The sequence below is a fragment of the Charadrius vociferus genome, unplaced genomic scaffold (assembly GCF_000708025.1).
Source record: "Charadrius vociferus isolate BGI_N301 unplaced genomic scaffold, ASM70802v2 scaffold132, whole genome shotgun sequence".
Classification (NCBI taxonomy): Eukaryota; Metazoa; Chordata; class Aves; order Charadriiformes; family Charadriidae; genus Charadrius; species Charadrius vociferus.
The window spans coordinates 656,932-674,436 of NW_009647028.1; the positions used below are offsets into that span (position 1 = coordinate 656,932).

At 46.3% G+C, this 17,505-nt stretch overlaps 1 protein-coding gene across 1 annotated transcript in view; it reads left to right on the plus strand.

Moving 5' to 3' along the window:
• ARIH1 (ariadne RBR E3 ubiquitin protein ligase 1) overlaps window positions 1–16,622 on the plus strand; it is a 36,533-nt gene extending 19,911 nt beyond the window's left edge. The window contains exons 6-14 of the mRNA XM_009895576.1: window positions 163–269; window positions 791–833; window positions 1,665–1,736; window positions 2,466–2,614; window positions 10,242–10,382; window positions 10,481–10,538; window positions 11,864–12,124; window positions 13,003–13,115; window positions 15,817–16,622. Of these exons, the coding sequence (XP_009893878.1) occupies window positions 163–269; window positions 791–833; window positions 1,665–1,736; window positions 2,466–2,614; window positions 10,242–10,382; window positions 10,481–10,538; window positions 11,864–12,124; window positions 13,003–13,115; window positions 15,817–15,901 (1,029 nt within the window). The 3' untranslated portion in view covers window positions 15,902–16,622. The remainder of the gene's footprint in view (window positions 1–162; window positions 270–790; window positions 834–1,664; window positions 1,737–2,465; window positions 2,615–10,241; window positions 10,383–10,480; window positions 10,539–11,863; window positions 12,125–13,002; window positions 13,116–15,816) is intronic.
• The last annotated feature ends 883 nt before the right edge of the window (window positions 16,623–17,505 follow it).

The window sequence follows — 17,505 nt, forward strand, 5'->3', positions numbered from 1 at the left end:
AGATTGAGGAGACAGCACTCCTATTGCAGAGGACTGGTAAGACAGGAAGGAGGAGTGTATCTGAAGGTCATGGTTGAAAGGATAAAAAAGGGATGAAGGGCAGGTAGGGTCCTTGTGCAACATCCTTTTTCTATTTTTTTTTTTTTTTACTTTATTTCATAGTGTAATCGACTGTTAAAATGGTGTCCTGCCCCAGATTGCCACCACGTTGTTAAAGTCCAATATCCTGATGCTAAACCCGTTCGCTGCAAGTGTGGACGTCAGTTTTGGTAAGAACAATCAAGTGAAAGAAGTGGATGCTGCTTTTTACTTACCACTTTGAATGTCTCTCAGTATGTATTCTGTAAGTCTATATTGGGATGTGGTTTAAGATGGTGGGAGAAGTATGGGGAGGGGGTGGGTTTCAAATGGTACAGCAGGATTAGGTACAGCTGGTTGCAAAGCCCGTCGTTATGTAGCTGTTGTTCTCTGTCTCTTAAGCCTCCTTTGATAATGAGACAGATCCAGCTTTCACTGAGAGATGGACTTCAGATGAATGGCTTCAGATTAGGTGAGGTTCTTGATTGCAGGCACTGTAGAGAATCAAAATGTTTTAAGGTATATACTGCTCTGAAATAACTGCTGAGGGATTTGAGGTTCTTCTTTTCTGTGTGCATATAATGTCTCCTTGGGACTGGCTTTGGTCTTTCAGGAGAACAACCCAGAAGAAAACTTCCACGGTGTTAACCTAGTTAAAGTACTTTAATAAAGTCTACTTTATTTGCTTATTTTTCCTTTCTTTCACTTACAGCTTTAACTGCGGTGAAAACTGGCATGATCCTGTTAAATGCAAGGTGAGCATGTCGAAGTTCTTTTCTAAACTTGAAAAAGTCAATTGATGTGCAAGACGTAGAAACGAAGCACAAGCGTTGTGGCTGTTCATGTCAAGAGGCATAGTAGTTTACTTGGTTAGATCGTAGCGTGAGAAGAATCAGCGAAATCATACTGGATACCTTCAGGATGCCTCAAGTTGGACCTCGGGAAGGAGCGGTGCCTCAGACAGATGGGGAACTGTCTGGAGGAGGAGGCGGCTGTTACAGCTCTGACTCTCTGAAGAGGAATAAAGGTGCTTCAGGAGTGCACACTTCACTTGACAACAGCCATTCCTGTACTAGACGTTTCTGTAGGTGTTTGGTGCTTCAGCAGGCTTGTGATTTGTTGTCTGGAAGGAATTAATTTGGTCCTGGGACCTGCTGCTGTACAGTGAACGCTGGAACTGGGCTGTTTTTGTCATGAAGCTGTCAGAAGCTGTAATCGAGCTTGGGATCCTGTGTCCTGTGCAGAGCTCGTGGACAGCCAGGTTTCATGCCCTGGGGACAGAGCAGTCTGTGTTCCTAGTGACACATGCAAAAAAAACCAACCCAAACCTCCTTGGGAAGAGGGGAGGGAAACCACCTAAGGATGGTAAACCTTTGGAGAGGTCTTTCCAGGTCAGGATGGTGCTGCAGGAAATGTCTGCAGCTAAATTAGTTCCTGTTCGCACCGCTTTCCAGCACCACCAGCCTCCCTTATTCCCATGTGGTTGTGTGTTCCTTACCGTTACCTTAATGTAATCAGCTGTCTTGGGAACATTTATGGTTCCTCTATTTAAAATGTGACTCTTCTTTCTTCATTTTTTCTAACAGTGGTTAAAGAAATGGATTAAGAAGTGTGATGATGACAGTGAAACTTCTAATTGGATTGCAGCAAACACAAAGGTGAGGCTTTTTCTCATATTATATATAGACGTGTCAGATGAAGAATGACAGCCTGATTCCTCTGTACTAGGGTTATTCTTTCTGTTGCATGTCATTAGTTTAGAGCAAGCCTTAAAATCCAGTACACTGGAGTACTCCTGTTTGAAGAGCAAATAGGTGTTACTGCCTCGAATCAGGTGAGGTTCTTTGGGTTAAGTGGAGTTTGCTCCTGTAGGAAAGAGTTAATTGGAGACCCAAAGGAAGCTTAAGTTTTTAAGTCTTTGGGCTCCTGTCTGGCACTGATGGCTTCCCTGAGCAGATCTGTGCCTCGCTCCAAGCGTGTGAAACATGTTAACACCACCCGTGGCTTGATTTGGCTGTGATAATTTACATCTGCCTTTAAATCCCCTGGGCCGGCCTCTCGAGGAGTTGTTCATTTCCGCTGGGCAGGATTCCAGATAGAGACTGGCAGAACAGCTGTTAAGATTTTATTATGTAAATGTCTTCCTTCCAGCTAGCCCGACTTTGCCTGAAACTTCAGCCTTTGCTCAGTTTGGGAAGAATTAAAACAAAGGTTGCCATGGTGGCCAGAAAACAAAAAGCAGCGGAAGCCAGATGCCACTGTGCCTTAGGAGCAGACCTGGGTCTGCGCTGAGCCAGGAGGGTGGAGGGAGTTGGGGAGGGCGTGAGGAAATGGCTGCTTTGTTTTCTTAGCTCCGTTGTGTAACTGGTTAATGGTATTGTTTGCAGCAGCGGCTGCTGCGTTCTGGGACCGGCTGTGTGTTTTTCATTGACCTGGAATGTTGCGTTATGGTGAAAGCAGAAACACCCATCGTGCTGAAGTGCACAGTTAAAAGTCGGGCTGAAATTGTGCGGTTTCGGCTGCTTCTCTCTGTTTCGTGGGCTGACACTTGTGTGGTCCCTGCTTGGAGGCTGAACTTCGCTCAATAAAGTGAACTTGGCTTTTTCGGAGGTGGGTGTGTTCAAAGATGTATTGTGGCTCAAGAACTGCGCCAGATGTGTTCAAAGTTTGCTTGATCTTCAGGTATCGCTCGTATTAAAATCGTAACCGAATAGCTTGGAAAGGGCTAAATGTAAGCACATGCCAAGCAGCTTTTAGCCTCGGGTATCAAATATTTGGGATGTCAGAATGGCCACAGCCCTATTTTGCCTGTGACAAAGCCCTCGGGAGCCAGAGGAGGAGCTGCTGCTGCCCCCAGGAGTGTGATCTTGGTCATGGCCGTAGGGCTCCCTGTCTTCTACCTGCCCCTGCCTTGGCATGTACTGCTAAAGACCAGGATCTGAGCTCTCCTTGCTGAGGTTTGTTACGATCAAATGTTAAGCTTTCCCTTACTGGATTCTTAGCCCATTAAAAGGGCTGAAATGATACATGCATATGTGTTAATGTGGACCAAACATGAATAATGTGCCGCTAACACTGGCTACTGGAAATAAGCAGCTATTTGTCTCTTTCAGACAAGATGAGGGTTTCTGCAGCTTGTTGCCCGCGGATTTAAGCGTAGACAGAAATATTAAAGATGGTAATTTATTTAGGTTTTTTTATTTCCTACCTTGCCCATTCCTTCCTTTCTAGACTTTGTCTAGGTAGGAGCCATGCTCACGTTTGGGCTGGTACTTAAAGCATAGCTCAGACTGTCAGAAATAGTATTGAGTGTCCAGAATAAAAAGATTTTCTGTGGGAAGCACCCATCCAGAGGACAGCGAGGAGGGGAAATCGAGTATGGCCAAGCCATGCTGGCATCAGCCCAGCTTATCTGTTAGTTCCTGTAGTCTGCTGTCGGCAGCAGAAGAGCTGTTGTCCTTGAACATCCGTGTCTAAGCTACTTCCTCTAATACCGTGCGAGATGCTCCTACAGCAAGAAAGTACTTTGGAGCCCAGGCTGGGCAGCAGCAACAGGAAGAAAAATAACATCAGGGTAATTGCACCAGACATTTGAGCAAGCCAACTGTCCTGGAGTCTTACGGTATCCATATCAATTGAATTAACTGAAGGACGATACCACAATTCTCTCTCTGAACCGACGTGCGATTCAGTTGAGGGGAAAGTTGGCAGGAAACGTAACCCACCCCTTGCGATGATCTCTGCCGCCTTGTGGCAGCGAAGACGTGGAAGGTGGTAGTTTCACACTGCCGCAGTGATAAAGCGCGAGCAGCGCTGGCTGCTGGAACACGTGCAAACGGAACTTCGCAGCCTCTGGAGAACCGGATCGGCCCGAGCCGCGGGGCTGCCGGGCACCGCTTCCTCTTGCCTGAATTGCCTGCTGACCCTTGGTCAACGGCAGGGAGAAACCCAAGTGTCTATCTGACAGAGACACGGTCCTGCTGCTGGTCAGAGAGGAACCAAGTAAAATCCTTTCCTGCTGTAGCATGAGGTGGTAGCGATGTACTGGGGTAGGAATTGCAGAGTTGGAGTTGCCCCTTGTTCGATCTCTGTACTATTTCTGGCAGGAAAACAGAACAGTTGTTTTTGGGGAGGGATGTCTCGTGCTTTCATAGCTATTTGCTTCACTGACTGCAAGTCAGAACCCAAATTCTGTGTTGAATTTCTTCATTTTGAAGAACCTAGAAGGGAATGGGATCAGGTACCATCAGATGCAAAAAATCCCCACTTTCACTGGAGAAACCCTCCAAGTAATTTAATTGCTACTGTGGTCTCTGTCACTGTTTCTAGCTTTTCAAAAGTGCTTTCTCAAGTCCTCCAAGCATGATGCTGAGCTGCAGTCTTGTCCCACATGGTCTCCATTCAGGGAAGAAAGATTTCTGTCTTAGCAAGATGAAGATGGAAGAGAAAAATACCGGTCCTCCTGGAATGCGGTCTTGAAATCTGGGTAATCCTTTGCAACAGGAGGATGTGAGATACGTTTGTTCCAGCTTGCCCTGGGAGACAGAATAGGAAAAGCAAAATTAAGCAATTGTTATATCAGAGATCAGAAAAGTGAAACTCGGCTGAATTGGTTTCTGTTCACAAACTGGAGTGATGTGATGCATTTTTTGATGAATTATGTAGAATGGTCTGAATGAAAAAGGAGGAGATTTGAGTAGCAAGTTCTGTGGTTTCCTGTATCTTTTTTTTTTTGAATTTTGCATTCATATATTTACACTTAGGAGACCTGCACGAAACTCTTTCTACTTGCGCAAAAGATACAGCGCTTGCAGCGGAGAGTGTGCTGGAGTTGATGGCCTTTTCCTGAAGATGCTTTCACATATGAGTTCAGCTTAACTAAATTAATTTAAACTTGAGATAAGCCTATACAAGTTCTTTAAGAAGCATTTAATTCTCAGTCATCTTGCCAGAGAAGGGTTGAATAGTCCAAGGTTTTGCACACTTCTTTCTTTCTCAGTTAGTTGTAATAACTTGGTTCTTAAATAGTTCCTTGAATTAAACTAGACAGGTTTCAGGTATAATTTGGTTCATGCGGCTTTGGGAATAAAGAAACCACATGGATCAGGTACTTCTGTTTAGTAAGGAGTAAGGAATACAGAAAACTTGGATTTCTGCATTTATTTTGGGCTTTTAAGGTGTATCAAGACTGCCTGAAAGGAGCCTAAAAAGAGAGAGGGAAAAACTTGTTTCAAACCTGAGTTTGTGATGTTAATCTTTCTGCATCTGAGAATACTAAAGGAAGAAGAACAAAGGTGGTAATGGTGCCGGTCTTTACCCAAGGCACTGTTGTTTGGGGGTTTTTATTTTCGTGGAAGTTAAATTGGTGTTAATGAAAGTTGTTTATCTGATACTAAAAATGCCCTCGCCTTACCGCTTTTGGCTCCTGGCATGTCACCATCTCATTATCTCCCGGGCTAGACAGGACTTGAATGCCTGATGTATAAAACGGGCAGATTTTCTTCCTCCAGAAAAGCTATTGGCTATTTTTCTCCTCTAAGTGAGATAAAATGGCACGGGCCCAGTTCTCTTCCTTTTCAGGTCACTTTTTAATGTCTGAACATGCGCTCCGTCTGTACTTTCTGGAAGTCCTACATTTGTTCTAACGCGTGGCAGTGCTGGCAGCCCCTCGATCCTCCCTGGGCACCAGCATCGAACTTTGCTCTTTGTTTCTCACCAGCACATTTTCCTGCCAGAGCTGTGAACAGTGTCTCTTGCCTGAGATGTCAAAGTGCCGTCTTTTCCTCTCGAATAAGCAAGTGTTTAAAATGCCCTGCTTTGCTCAATGATTCTAGGTGTTGTCACGGTGTACTATTTTATACTAACCACTAAGTTCAGTGGTTTTGGGTTTTGTCGAAGCGCATTAAGAAGCACCCCTGGCATTTCAGGATTATTGGTTTGGGGTTGGGTTTTTTTTTTTTGATGGATTATAGGTGAAGGTGTCACTGTGAACGTGGCTGGGAGGCTGATGTACACCGCTTGCCTCCAGGAGTCCCGGAGAGGACTCATCTGTTTCACCTGCACTGAAATATGTTTCTAATGAGCCTCCCCTTCAGACACCAGCAGCTGAGCTTTATGGTGTGTTACGTACACGCAGCCTTTATACAGCAAAATAGGGATTGTTCTCCTTTTGCCAGGTTCCCCGGGCTTTTGTTTCGAAGCGCAGCGTGGAAGCACAACGCCAAATTGTTTAGAGTGGAACAATGTTAATGAGGTCACTTCTGCGTCGCGGCATGACAGATAACGTGCAGAATAATCTACCGGTTTAGTAATTTGATTTGCTGGCTATTCTGTTGTTGCGTAGTCATAATTCTCAATAAGATCTTCCTTCCCTATCCTCCTTAATCTATAAATCTCTCCCACTCGTTGTGTTGGTGGCTTGAGTAGTTGCTGCTTTTTTCTTTCCACTGGTGTTCAGCTTTTCTTTAGCAGGTTCTTCTCATGGCTTTTCCTTAATTTTTAGTAATATTCAGCTTTTACACAGCTTCGTGCATCTGTATAACTTACTGTGAAATCTGTCTTCCTTGTGCTTTGCTTGACAGGCATATAAAGGCTTCAAAAGCGGCATTCCCTCTAATAGAAGGGCTGTAATTAGGGTCTTTTTGTTCTAATTTGCATCACAGGGCTAGAAGCCCTAAGCACCCTGAGAGCTTGGTCTCATCCTCAAAGACAGGAGAGCAGAATTTCAGTGCTCCTACTTGAGCCTTGCTGGGAATGAGGATGGCCCCACAAGTGGTGTGGACGTTCCTCGTTGCGCCTCTCCAGCTTGGCAGGTCATATGGGAACTGTTTCTTCTTCCAGTTGTGGGATTTTCCTAAGCGGGAGTGATCGCTGCAGCTGTCTGGATTATCCGCATCTTCCACCGAGGCATGTGGATGTCGGCATCTCATTAGATATGTTTGGAAGAGACCACAGAGCCCTGTGACCACCGTCATCTGGAGGGCCACAAAGCTGATCAGGGGGATGGAGCCCTCCTCCTATGAGGACAGACTGCGAGAGCTGGCATTGTTCAGCCTGGAGAAGAGAAGGCTCCGGGGAGACCTTAGAGCCCCTTCCAGTGCCTAAAGGGGCTCCAGGAGAGCTGGAGAAGGACTTTTTCCAAGGGCATGTAGTGATAGGACGAGGGGGAATGGCTTCAAACTGGAAGAGGGGAGATTTAGATGAGATATCAGGAAGAAATTTTTCACTTTGAGGGTGGTGATCCCCTGGGGCAGGTTGCCCCGAGAAGCTGTGGCTGCCCCATCCCTGGAGGTGTTCAAGGCCAGGTTGGACGGGGCTTGGAGCAACCTGGGCTGGTGGGAGGTGCTCCTGCTCATAGCAGGGGGGTGGAACTGGATGATTTTCAAAGTCCCTTCTAACCTAAACCTTTCTATGATTCTGTGATCTCTTGAAAACCCATTCTTCGCTGTGTACCCCAGGATCAGTGTTTGGGTGATGGGGGAGCCGTGTGGTGATGTGACAGGGGTGCAGTGCCACTGTTCATGTGTGTTATCGAAGGGCACCCTGGCTGATGAGCTCATTGAGCAGGGATCTTCACAGTTGTGAATGGTATTGATGGGATGAACCTAAATTTGGGTCCTGAGGGGTTTGGTGCAGGATTGGAAGAGGGAGGAGGGCTGCCTGGGAAATGGAAAATAGATACTGCGCTGGGTAGTGTGCTCAAAGGAGAGACCGTTTTTGACTCTTAAATTCACAGAAATGCAGTGACTGACTAATGGGGAACAAGCTGACCTGGCTGAGCATCCATCCTATGGACATCCCAAGAGGACATCTTGATGATGTCCCCCCTGAGAGGGCCTGCAAGGGAGCTACTCTGCTTCCTTTACTCTTGTTTGTAGTGCAGGTACTCCATTCGTAGGATAGACACAGGTGATGGGGAGGAAAGCAGGCTGGAAGAATCCCCTTAAGTGCTTGCTTGATTGTTTGAACCCATCAGAGTAACAACCAGCCCAGAAAAACCTGAACCGAAACAATTAAGCGGCCAGTTAGCACGCAGTGTACTGGCAGGGCACGAGGACAGGAGGAGAGAAAGAAACAGTCATCAGACTACTGGAATAGCTCCCCAAATCTGGGGAATCTTTTTACTTACATGACAAACCTGATCTTTTGGTTAGAAACTGAGCTTTGTCCTCTTATTCAGGCCAAACCCCAGGGTTGTGACCTGTTGGTGGGATGGGAGCTCTTGGCTGAACAGGAGGGCAGCTCGTCCCGAACAAGTCCTGTAATAGTGGACCGGTTCACCCTTGCTTAGGAAAACCCTTGCTGGTTGTGTGGGATGTCGCCTGTCTGCCCAGTCCTTAACCCTTTCCCTTCAGGATCAGGCAGTAGAACCAAAGCAGGACTTTGAAGAGGAAGAAATGATGGCAGTACTCAAGTGGAGCGCTCTGCCAGTGCTGGGGAGACCGGAGTCCTGAAATTATGTAGGTTGGAAGGGACCTCTGGGTGCCATCTTGTTCAGCCCCCCCCCTCAGCTCCAGGCAAGGATAACCTCAACGCTAGGCCAAGCTGCTGTAACGAGCCTTGCTTCTCATTAGTGCTCAGGTCTGCAAATTTGCAATCATCGAGAAGCAAAATTAGCCAAAAGCACTTTAATTATGTTGTCCAAAAAGAAGTTGCGGTCTCTCACGCCTTTCCCCTTGTCTCTTTTCCCTTGTAACCTGCTTTGCCTCACTGCAAACCTCCCTCCCTGCGGAGGGAAGGGCCACGTCTGACATCTGGAGACCGCACTGGTCTCTTGCACCTCCGGAGCGATCTTCTGAGTACTTCTCATTGTGCAAATTCTCCCGTCTCTTACAGTACAAATAGGCAAACTTGTATGAAAGCGTAGTAACGGTTGGGGCACTTGGAGGGGATGTACAAGAAGGAGCAGTTATAGACTGATTGAACGTGTTGGTGTCTTCCTTTGTTGAGAGTTTTATGTGAGTGCCGGAATAGGAAATGGTGCTCTTGATGTCTCCTCTGGTTACCAAACAGTAAAGATGTGCTGCTAACTGGGGGTGGGATTTCACACGCTTCTGACCCAAAAGCCGCAGCTGGTTTTGCACAAGTGGGGATTACTTGTTTTGATACATTTATTTACTGCCTTGTAAATAAAACTGGCTTTTGCAAAAACTTCATAAATGCTGGTGTGGCTGGATTGAGGAACTCATCTAGGCTGAAATACTTGTTGGTTTTATTTTGGGTGGTTTTTTGCCCAGCTCTCGTGCAGCTGCTTTGTGTCCCAGCACAAGAGAAGTGCCACTGGAATGGGAACAAGCCGCAGAAGAGAGTTGGACTGGTTTTCTTCGCTTGTAGGGTCAGCGTAGTACATTCTTGCAACCTCGGCTTTGTGTAGTCGTTGGGATACTACAGAAATAATCTTTTATGCTCTACCTGAGTTGAATATCATTTAGGAAGTAGCCATGTGCTGCTGACGTACGAGAATGATCTTGGTGTTATAAAACCCCCCAACCCTATTCCCGAAAGGCTTTGGCTGTACACTGCTGCTCTTCGATGTCCTCGTGTTTGTCAAAGGCCTCACACCTGAAAGGGAAGCTCCATGTGGGCTTCTGTAGGAAAGTCTTCAGTGAGATGTCACATGAAGGGGGGGGGAAAGGGGCCTGATGGGAAATGTGGAAATGCCCCAGGAGTAGAAGTGTATTTTTAGTTGACAGAAGGGGTTTTTTTTTGAAGCATGCTACTCTTACTGCATGTTTTCAGGTACTTTTTTTGGAGGGCATTTTACAACTGCAGGTGTCTCAGATTGATAACAGCGTGATATCAGCTCACTGTTAAGCTTTTTTCAGTTTGGAGGGCTGAAATGTGCCAAACACTCGGTGGTGAGGAAAGCCAGACGCCTTCCCCTGGGCAGTTACAGACCATCGCTACTGCTGTGATTTTTTTGGAGAAGGTTGTGAAATTACCCGTCCAGTGTACCGCCATGATAGCAGCATAGATAATATGTGTTATTCCTTAGGGTTGTGGGGGGTTTTGCTGTCTAGCCGCTCTGATTTTGGAAATATTTTAAAGGCCTGACTCGAAAGAGGATCACAATGATCAAAGGGAAGAAGTAAATCATACATTTCACTCGATGTGTGATCTCTTGCTGCCACAGGAACCTTTCTAACCTCACAAGACTGTTGTAGGTTCTGCGCTTTCCCCGCTAACGGTCACGTCACCATCGAGAAGGACGGGGGCTGCAACCACATGGTCTGTCGGAACCAGAACTGCAAAGCGGAGTTCTGCTGGGTGTGTCTGGGCCCCTGGGAGCCCCACGGATCTGCCTGGTGAGTTCAGGAGCGTGCCTTGCTGGAAGGCGAGGAAGCCGTGATGCGGGCGGCATGGATTTGGACTGAAATCTGTGGAATCGGTGTCCCTGTTACAGGTACAACTGTAATCGCTACAATGAGGATGATGCAAAGGCAGCAAGGGATGCACAGGAGGTGAGTCCATAACCTTTGGTGATAAGGGTAATCGCCAGCCCCGTGTCGTGCTTTCGGGCTTTCTGTAAACCTATAAATCAGCTCTGAAGAATTCCCTGGATTTGGGCACAAACCAGAAGCCAGTTAAGTTCCCCCACAGCTTTGGACTCTTGCTTCGTGCCAGAAAAAAAAACATTCAAAGCCACTTTAACCCAATTTAAAGAACATGTTAACTCAGTTGTTATCTGTCATGCTGCCTTTGCCTGTTTCATAGCAGCTCTTCACATGAAGCCATCACAATGCCGTGGGTCCGCGACAAGAATCTTCACATCTTTCATAAAATGCTCTTTACTACAAAGTTCTTAATGGGAGTTCTGAGGTGTTCAAACACAGCAGACCTTTTGAATGTAAATAGAATAGACTTCAGTTGTTTCCATAACTGTACTTGAAGGCTTCATAGAGAAGAAATTGTGAGTGAAGGTGCGGCTACATTAAACTGTTTTGTGAATATGGATAGAGCCAAAAACCTTTTTAATGGGGAGGGGTTGCATGCTGTGTGCTGCAGCTTGCAGAAATCCGTTTCCTGCATCTCTGTCCAAGTAGCGTTGCAGCCAAGAACCAGAGTATTTCCTGCAGCCCCTCCTCCTGCACGTGAGGACGACTTTGCCTGATAGGTGCTACCTTTGCACATCCACAACATACAAGTTTAACCGTGCCCATGTTGTCATTTCTTTTTTTTTTAACAGCTGATCTGTCAGTGAGAAGAAAATAAGATTAATGGCTGTGTATTGAGTCATCTTGGTTCCCTTGTACTATTTAGCACACGGTGTCTTCCCTTTGCTCTATAATCAGTGTGGCCTAGGCAACCTAAGGTTGCCGTCTTAACACAAGCACGTAACTGTTTAATTAGACCTCCTCAGTAGCCAAAAAAAAAAATAATAATCTGTTTCTCGCTGTTTGTCATGACACTGAAAGCATTTAAGTCCGTTGAAGTCCAAGCATTTTGAATTGAGAGACTGACATTCAAAACTCATCGGGCTTTGGCAATGTGATTCTAATTACTTTCAAGGTTTGGAGTGAGGATGCCACAGCTGAGCTAGGAATTCCCCCGCACGATGGCGAGCTGTCGTGGGTCTGGCCCTTCATCTCCGCCCAATGTCAGGGTTAACAGTGCCGCACGAAGCGGCGCCGTCAAAGTCTGGCCAACGTGAGAGGAGAGGAAGCACCTTTGGAAAGGAAGCTTGTTCTCAGGGTCAGGAAGAGCCTGGTGAAGGGTTTACTTCTCTGGCAGACGTTACTTTGTTTTAACTATTCGTTTTCTTTTTCTCTAATGGGAATTAACACAGCGATCCAGAGCAGCCCTGCAGAGGTACCTGTTCTACTGCAACCGCTATATGAACCACATGCAGAGCCTGCGCTTTGAGCACAAGCTCTATGCTCAGGTGAAGCAGAAAATGGAGGAGATGCAGCAGCACAACATGTCGTGGATCGAGGTGCAGTTCCTGAAGAAAGCAGTCGACGTCCTCTGCCAGTGTCGTGCCACACTCATGTACACTTACGTCTTTGCCTTCTACCTCAAAAAGAATAATCAGTCCATTATCTTTGAGGTAGGAGAAAACGTGGTTGTCAGGAGTTCAGAGTACAAAGCGACGTGAAATAGGGATTTAATGCTTGGGGAAGCTGTTTTCTCCAGTTGTGCAGAAGTGAGTCTGTCTTAATATTCTGCTGTACAAAAGGTAGAGGCCGTGCTGGGTATCATGCAGCATTCTCTGCTGGAGGAGGAAGTAGAGGTACGAGTTACTGCCCTCTGAAACAAGAAAGGGATTGAGGTTCTGTCTTAATGCCTTCTTTGCCAGTTCAAAGCTTAAATCTGGCATTTTGCCTTTCCCTGCTGTTGGCTTTTTTCCAAGAGCACTACCAGAAAAATTCCACTTGAAGGTCTAAACGTGGAGGTCCCAACTGCTTCGAAGCTGAAACTGCACCGGCCGTTTATGATTTAAAACAGTCCTTTGCTGATCTTTGTGCAGAACTGAAGCAGGATGCTCCTGCGCTGCACACTCAGCGAAGGGTGCACAAAAATGAGCGGTCGTGAAAGCTCTGATGCTGCTGTGCATGTACCAGGCGTCAGTGGAGGCTTTGCCAACGCTGGTAAAAACATCAATCGACAAGGGACAGAGTGGGATGTGAATTGTGTTGTAAGGAAAGGACTTTTTTTAGGCTTGCCAGGATATCGCAGATCAAGGAAGACACAAGGCTTGCTGGTAGGTAGGCGGATTCTCTTCTGATCAAATGAAGAAATTTCAGCTTTTTCAATCTTAATGCTCAGAGCAGGTTACTAGTGTTACACAGTGCATGTATACCTAATCTCGCTTTTTATTTCAGTACTGATTCAAGTTGGATTGAAGAAAAAATTTTTTTCTTTCCTTCCCCCCAAAAAACCTCCTTTTTCTTTCTGTTTTTTTTTCTTCTTTTTTTGTCTTTACAGAATAACCAAGCAGACTTAGAGAATGCTACGGAGGTGCTTTCCGGGTACCTTGAGCGAGATATATCCCAAGATTCGCTGCAAGACATAAAGCAGAAAGTACAGGATAAGTACAGGTTTGTTTTTTGAATAATCCTCTATCTCAAAGTACCAGTAGCGCCATCCGGTGTGACAGGTAGTGACGTGTGTACTTGCCAAGCTACAGTTTCCGCCAGAGTTACGTCCCTAGGAAGCTGTTTGCTGGTGGCCTTCTGCCATACACTGTCATCATCAGCTGGTCCCTGGGCATCTGAGAGCAGCAGCAGTGGTGTCCCACGCCAGCCCCTGGAATTGTCGGCGGTGAAAGGCCTCGCGCAGATGTTGGCAGCGTGTTTTTGTGTCCCGGCTCTCAGAGGTGGGGAGAAGGTGACAGCCTGCAGGGAGAGGTTCCCAACTCTGCCTTGCATCTGCTTTGCTGAGCAGTAGCTAGAAGATTCAGTCCCGTAATGGAAAAATATTGTGACCAAAAGCAACAGCTTCTTATACACTGCTATTCCCGCACAGAAGGAGCACGTGGATTTGGCCAGGACCGAGACAGGACCTACGTAGTGAGGGCTAGAGAAGAACAAGCAGTGACTTTGTTGTTCCCAGCTGACAGCTTTGGCCTAGGATGAGTTGCCATAAGAACAGTCGGCTCTTTTATGTATCTGTTGGGTCCATTTGTGCAAAATGTGAGTGTAGAAAAACCATCTGAAAGAAGAGGGAGAGGGCAACCTGCCCACGTGGGGACGAGAACAGAAAAGCTGGGGTCCAGGTGACACAAATGTCAATGCTTCTTTACAGTCCCAGAGGAATCGCTTCTGCAGGGTGGAAAAATACAAAGCTGTAAGTGCGGATGAGTCAGAGGATTATGGCTTGCATTTTTGAGGCATTTTGCCAAAGTAACTAAATTTTTTATGCCCAACTTGGGGGGGGAAGCCAAAGTAGGGTGAGCTGTAGTGTCTAAGGGACTCAGGGGACTGGAAGTAGCTGTTAAGCCGTGGGGGACCTGTGGTCCACTCAGCCGCAGTCTGGCAGTGTGGCTGGGACTGGGCAAGACTATCAGACCTTCTTTTTTTGAGATATTTTATAATTTACCCTTTAAGACCACTGTTAAGTTGGTATGTCAGCTCAAGCTGCTTGTTCGCCTAAGTCCTCTGAAACTGGGTGCTCTTCTGGGAGTGGTAACAGCTATCCAGAAGAAATAAAAACGTAATATAGCCTGAACTGCCTGAAAACGTAGTAGCCCAAACCTGCCTTCGTGTTTCTTGGAAGAAAGTATGCATCTGTCAAGCCTGCGCAGGTCCCTAATTAACTAGTTCAGTCATGTCTTAGTCGTGTCCTGCACGGTGCTCTTTGTGTACCGGTTACGGTGTACTGATGCAAGACTGGGACCAAGGATGTTATTGGGGTGGGTTTAATGAGCTCTGGGAAATTGCTGGAACTGACCTCCCGCCTCATTTGGTTTCAGCTGTTTCGATCTCTTAGTTTGCAAAGACATTTCTAGAAAACGGGATTAAAGCCCTGTCACCAGCAGCAAAATAACTGAAGTTGGGAAAGCAGAAACTGTGCGTGTTTGCTATCACATGCTTCAGAAAATCAATGGGACTTTGTGTACGATGATTTCTGTTGCAACAGCTGGTAGCAAGGAGAAGAGCCAGAACAGTTTTATTCAGATAAATGTGTGGCTCTGACCGGATACTGAACGGTGGCAGTGTAGGGGCTGTGGGTGAAGGTGTGCCCACCGCACAATTCCCAGCAGGAACCGGTTAACTCAGCGGTCGGCTCCTGGGCTCCAGTTTTCTCACGTTGCAGCACACCACTCCGGGCTGGGCACTGCCGAACCGTCAGCCGGCTGCACGCCTGCGCCTGGGGCCCTGGGAGCTGTTACTCAGACTCGTCTCGTCCCCTGCGTGCCTAAGGATGGTGTAGGCTTTGGCATCGCCGCTGGAAGGGCTTTAATCCAGAAATGCCTGCTGCTTATTCAGAATTTGCTCTCGGAACCTGAATACTTTTAAACGTTTCTCTGCTTTTATCTTTTTAGTTGGCTAACGCACCCGAAACGAACATGGCGTCTTTTGATATGTTCCTATGATATCACTTTTCCTCAGTATCATTGATCCCGGTAGGACTGTACCTAACTCCGGGATCAGTTTTATTTTATTTGCAGCTTTATCTGGTTAAATTGAGCATAGGTGGGAAGACGCTGCAGGGCGTAGTGCCCCTCTGAGGCCCAGGAATTGCGATGCGAGGTAAAACTTGTACTCCAGGCAGACCCATAACCCTTTTTGTAGCCAGCTTGACCCCTTCCACCTCCACCAGGACTTCGGAGGGGAATAAACCTGTGTCAGCACTCCCAAGGTTTTGCCCAGCTAGCTCCTGGATTTGCGTTGTCCTGATAGGGCTGAGTGAGTAGGCGCCAGCCCTGGTTTGAGGAGAGCTTCGTCCCGTTTCGGGTGTCACCGCTGCCCCGTCATCTGGCTTTTCGCAAACTGCTGCCGCCGCTTCTTCCTTTTTCAGTTATTAATGGAGGTTTCTCAGCTGTAGGGGCTTCGGGGATACTTTTGCATGGGAAACTTGAAATTTGCATGCTGTTTTTTCAGCCGGGGACCTGGAGTTGAGTGACTGGAGTAACCGAAGTCTTAATTAGCACTGTTAACGAGCTACAAATACAAAGTCCCTTCTCAGGGGATCTCCTTTTTCGGAAGTGAGGCTGCAATGTAGGTTTGCATTGCTCGACGCTGAGGATGAGCCGTGGTACCTAACCTGCTTTTTCTGTGCTCTTCCTCTTTGCCGCAGATACTGCGAGAGTCGACGAAGGGTTTTGTTGCAGCACGTGCATGAAGGCTACGAGAAGGACCTGTGGGAGTACATTGAGGACTGAGACTGGCCCCGCATAAAACGAACTCTGAAACCTTTACCATCTAGAGTGCTCATGCGATTCAAATAAAACACACACAAGGCGCTACGCCTGTTACACCGCTGGTCTGTAGTACTGGGATTCTGTTTTGTTAACAGAAAATTTAAGTAAATTATATTGTAATAAAAAAAAAGGTAGATAAACCATTGTACAACAGTATTCTAGGCGGCCAATAAGAGTGTGCAGACGCACTAAAAAAAAAAACAAACCCTCCAACTTTAACTTGTAACGTAGCTTCATTCTCCAAGCCGACTCCTTTTTCTTTTCTATCTTTCTTTTCCTGTGTGTAGTACAGATAAAAATTTAAACCAGTTTCTTGACACTGCTTTTCATGTCCAAACCAGCCATTTTGATGTACTTTGGTAAGGGAGGGGTGGGGGGGGCCCTCCCGCCCCCCCCCCCTCCTCCTCTCTGCCACCCAAGTATACGGATGAATGTCGATTGGCTCGTTGTAAAGATGATTTTTGGGGGAGGGGAGGAGGGGGGGGGTACACAGCAAGGAAGGAGGAAAAAAAAAAACCAACAAAAAACCTTTGTATATGACTTTTAAAACAAAAAGAGGACAACACAGTATTTTTCAAAGTTGTATATAGCGCATATGCATGGACAAAGAGCAAGCGTGGCACGTGTTTGCATAATGTTTAATTACAAAAAAATATTTATTCTTTAAAAATCTTCAAGATTATGTCTATTTGCTGTGCATTTTTTTTTCAGTTTGATTATTTTGTTTTGTTTTCCCTGGGATGGGGTGGGGGAAGCGTGTGCTGGTGTAGTTGAATATATTATTATTTCTTTTTTTTTTTTTTTTTTTTTTTCCCCAGGAGGTGGGGTTTTTCTTCTTTCTTCTTGCAGTTCCTTTACGTCCGGCCTCCACAGTGTTGTGTGCGTATCCATTGCTGGCGTAGGACCCGTCCCCTCGCGCGCAGCTCCTGACGCAGGGTAACCCGGTGTCCGTTGCATTCGTGCCCGACATACGCTGCGATTCAGGATGCTTTGGCTTTTTTTTTTTCTTTTTTTATTTTTTTTTTTTTGACCCTGGATTGCTACCCACCCAAATCCAACTTGTCTCTTCCCATCCACGCACACAGGGCCCGTGCTCTGAACCCAGAGGAGGGGTGGGTGGGTGTGTATTACTGAGTTTTTTAATTCTGAGGCAGGAAAAGGAGGCGTATTTTGCACCACTTCTCAAAAGACCTATGGAAAGATTTCAGCTGTGGATCTCCTCTCCCTCCCCCTTTCATCTGTCAAATGGACCGTTCCTTGCTGTTTAAGTTTCACTTACATTATAACGAGTCGTAACATTGAAAAGGAAAGATGATGGAATTGTCTTTGTGTTTGTTTTGGGCTCAATTATTGGGCGTACTGTCCTGGCAAGTATTTAACACTCCATCTAGTGCAGTAGAAGTTGAAAATCAGTGGGGTATTTTTCAATTAAAAGGGGAAAGAACTAATGAGCTAGCTACTGAGTCCATTTTTATGATTTCTGTAACAAGAGCTATGTTAAAGTAAACAATTGGTGGTGGTTTTATTAAATTTACTCCTGTATAGGAATTCCTTCTGAGTTATTT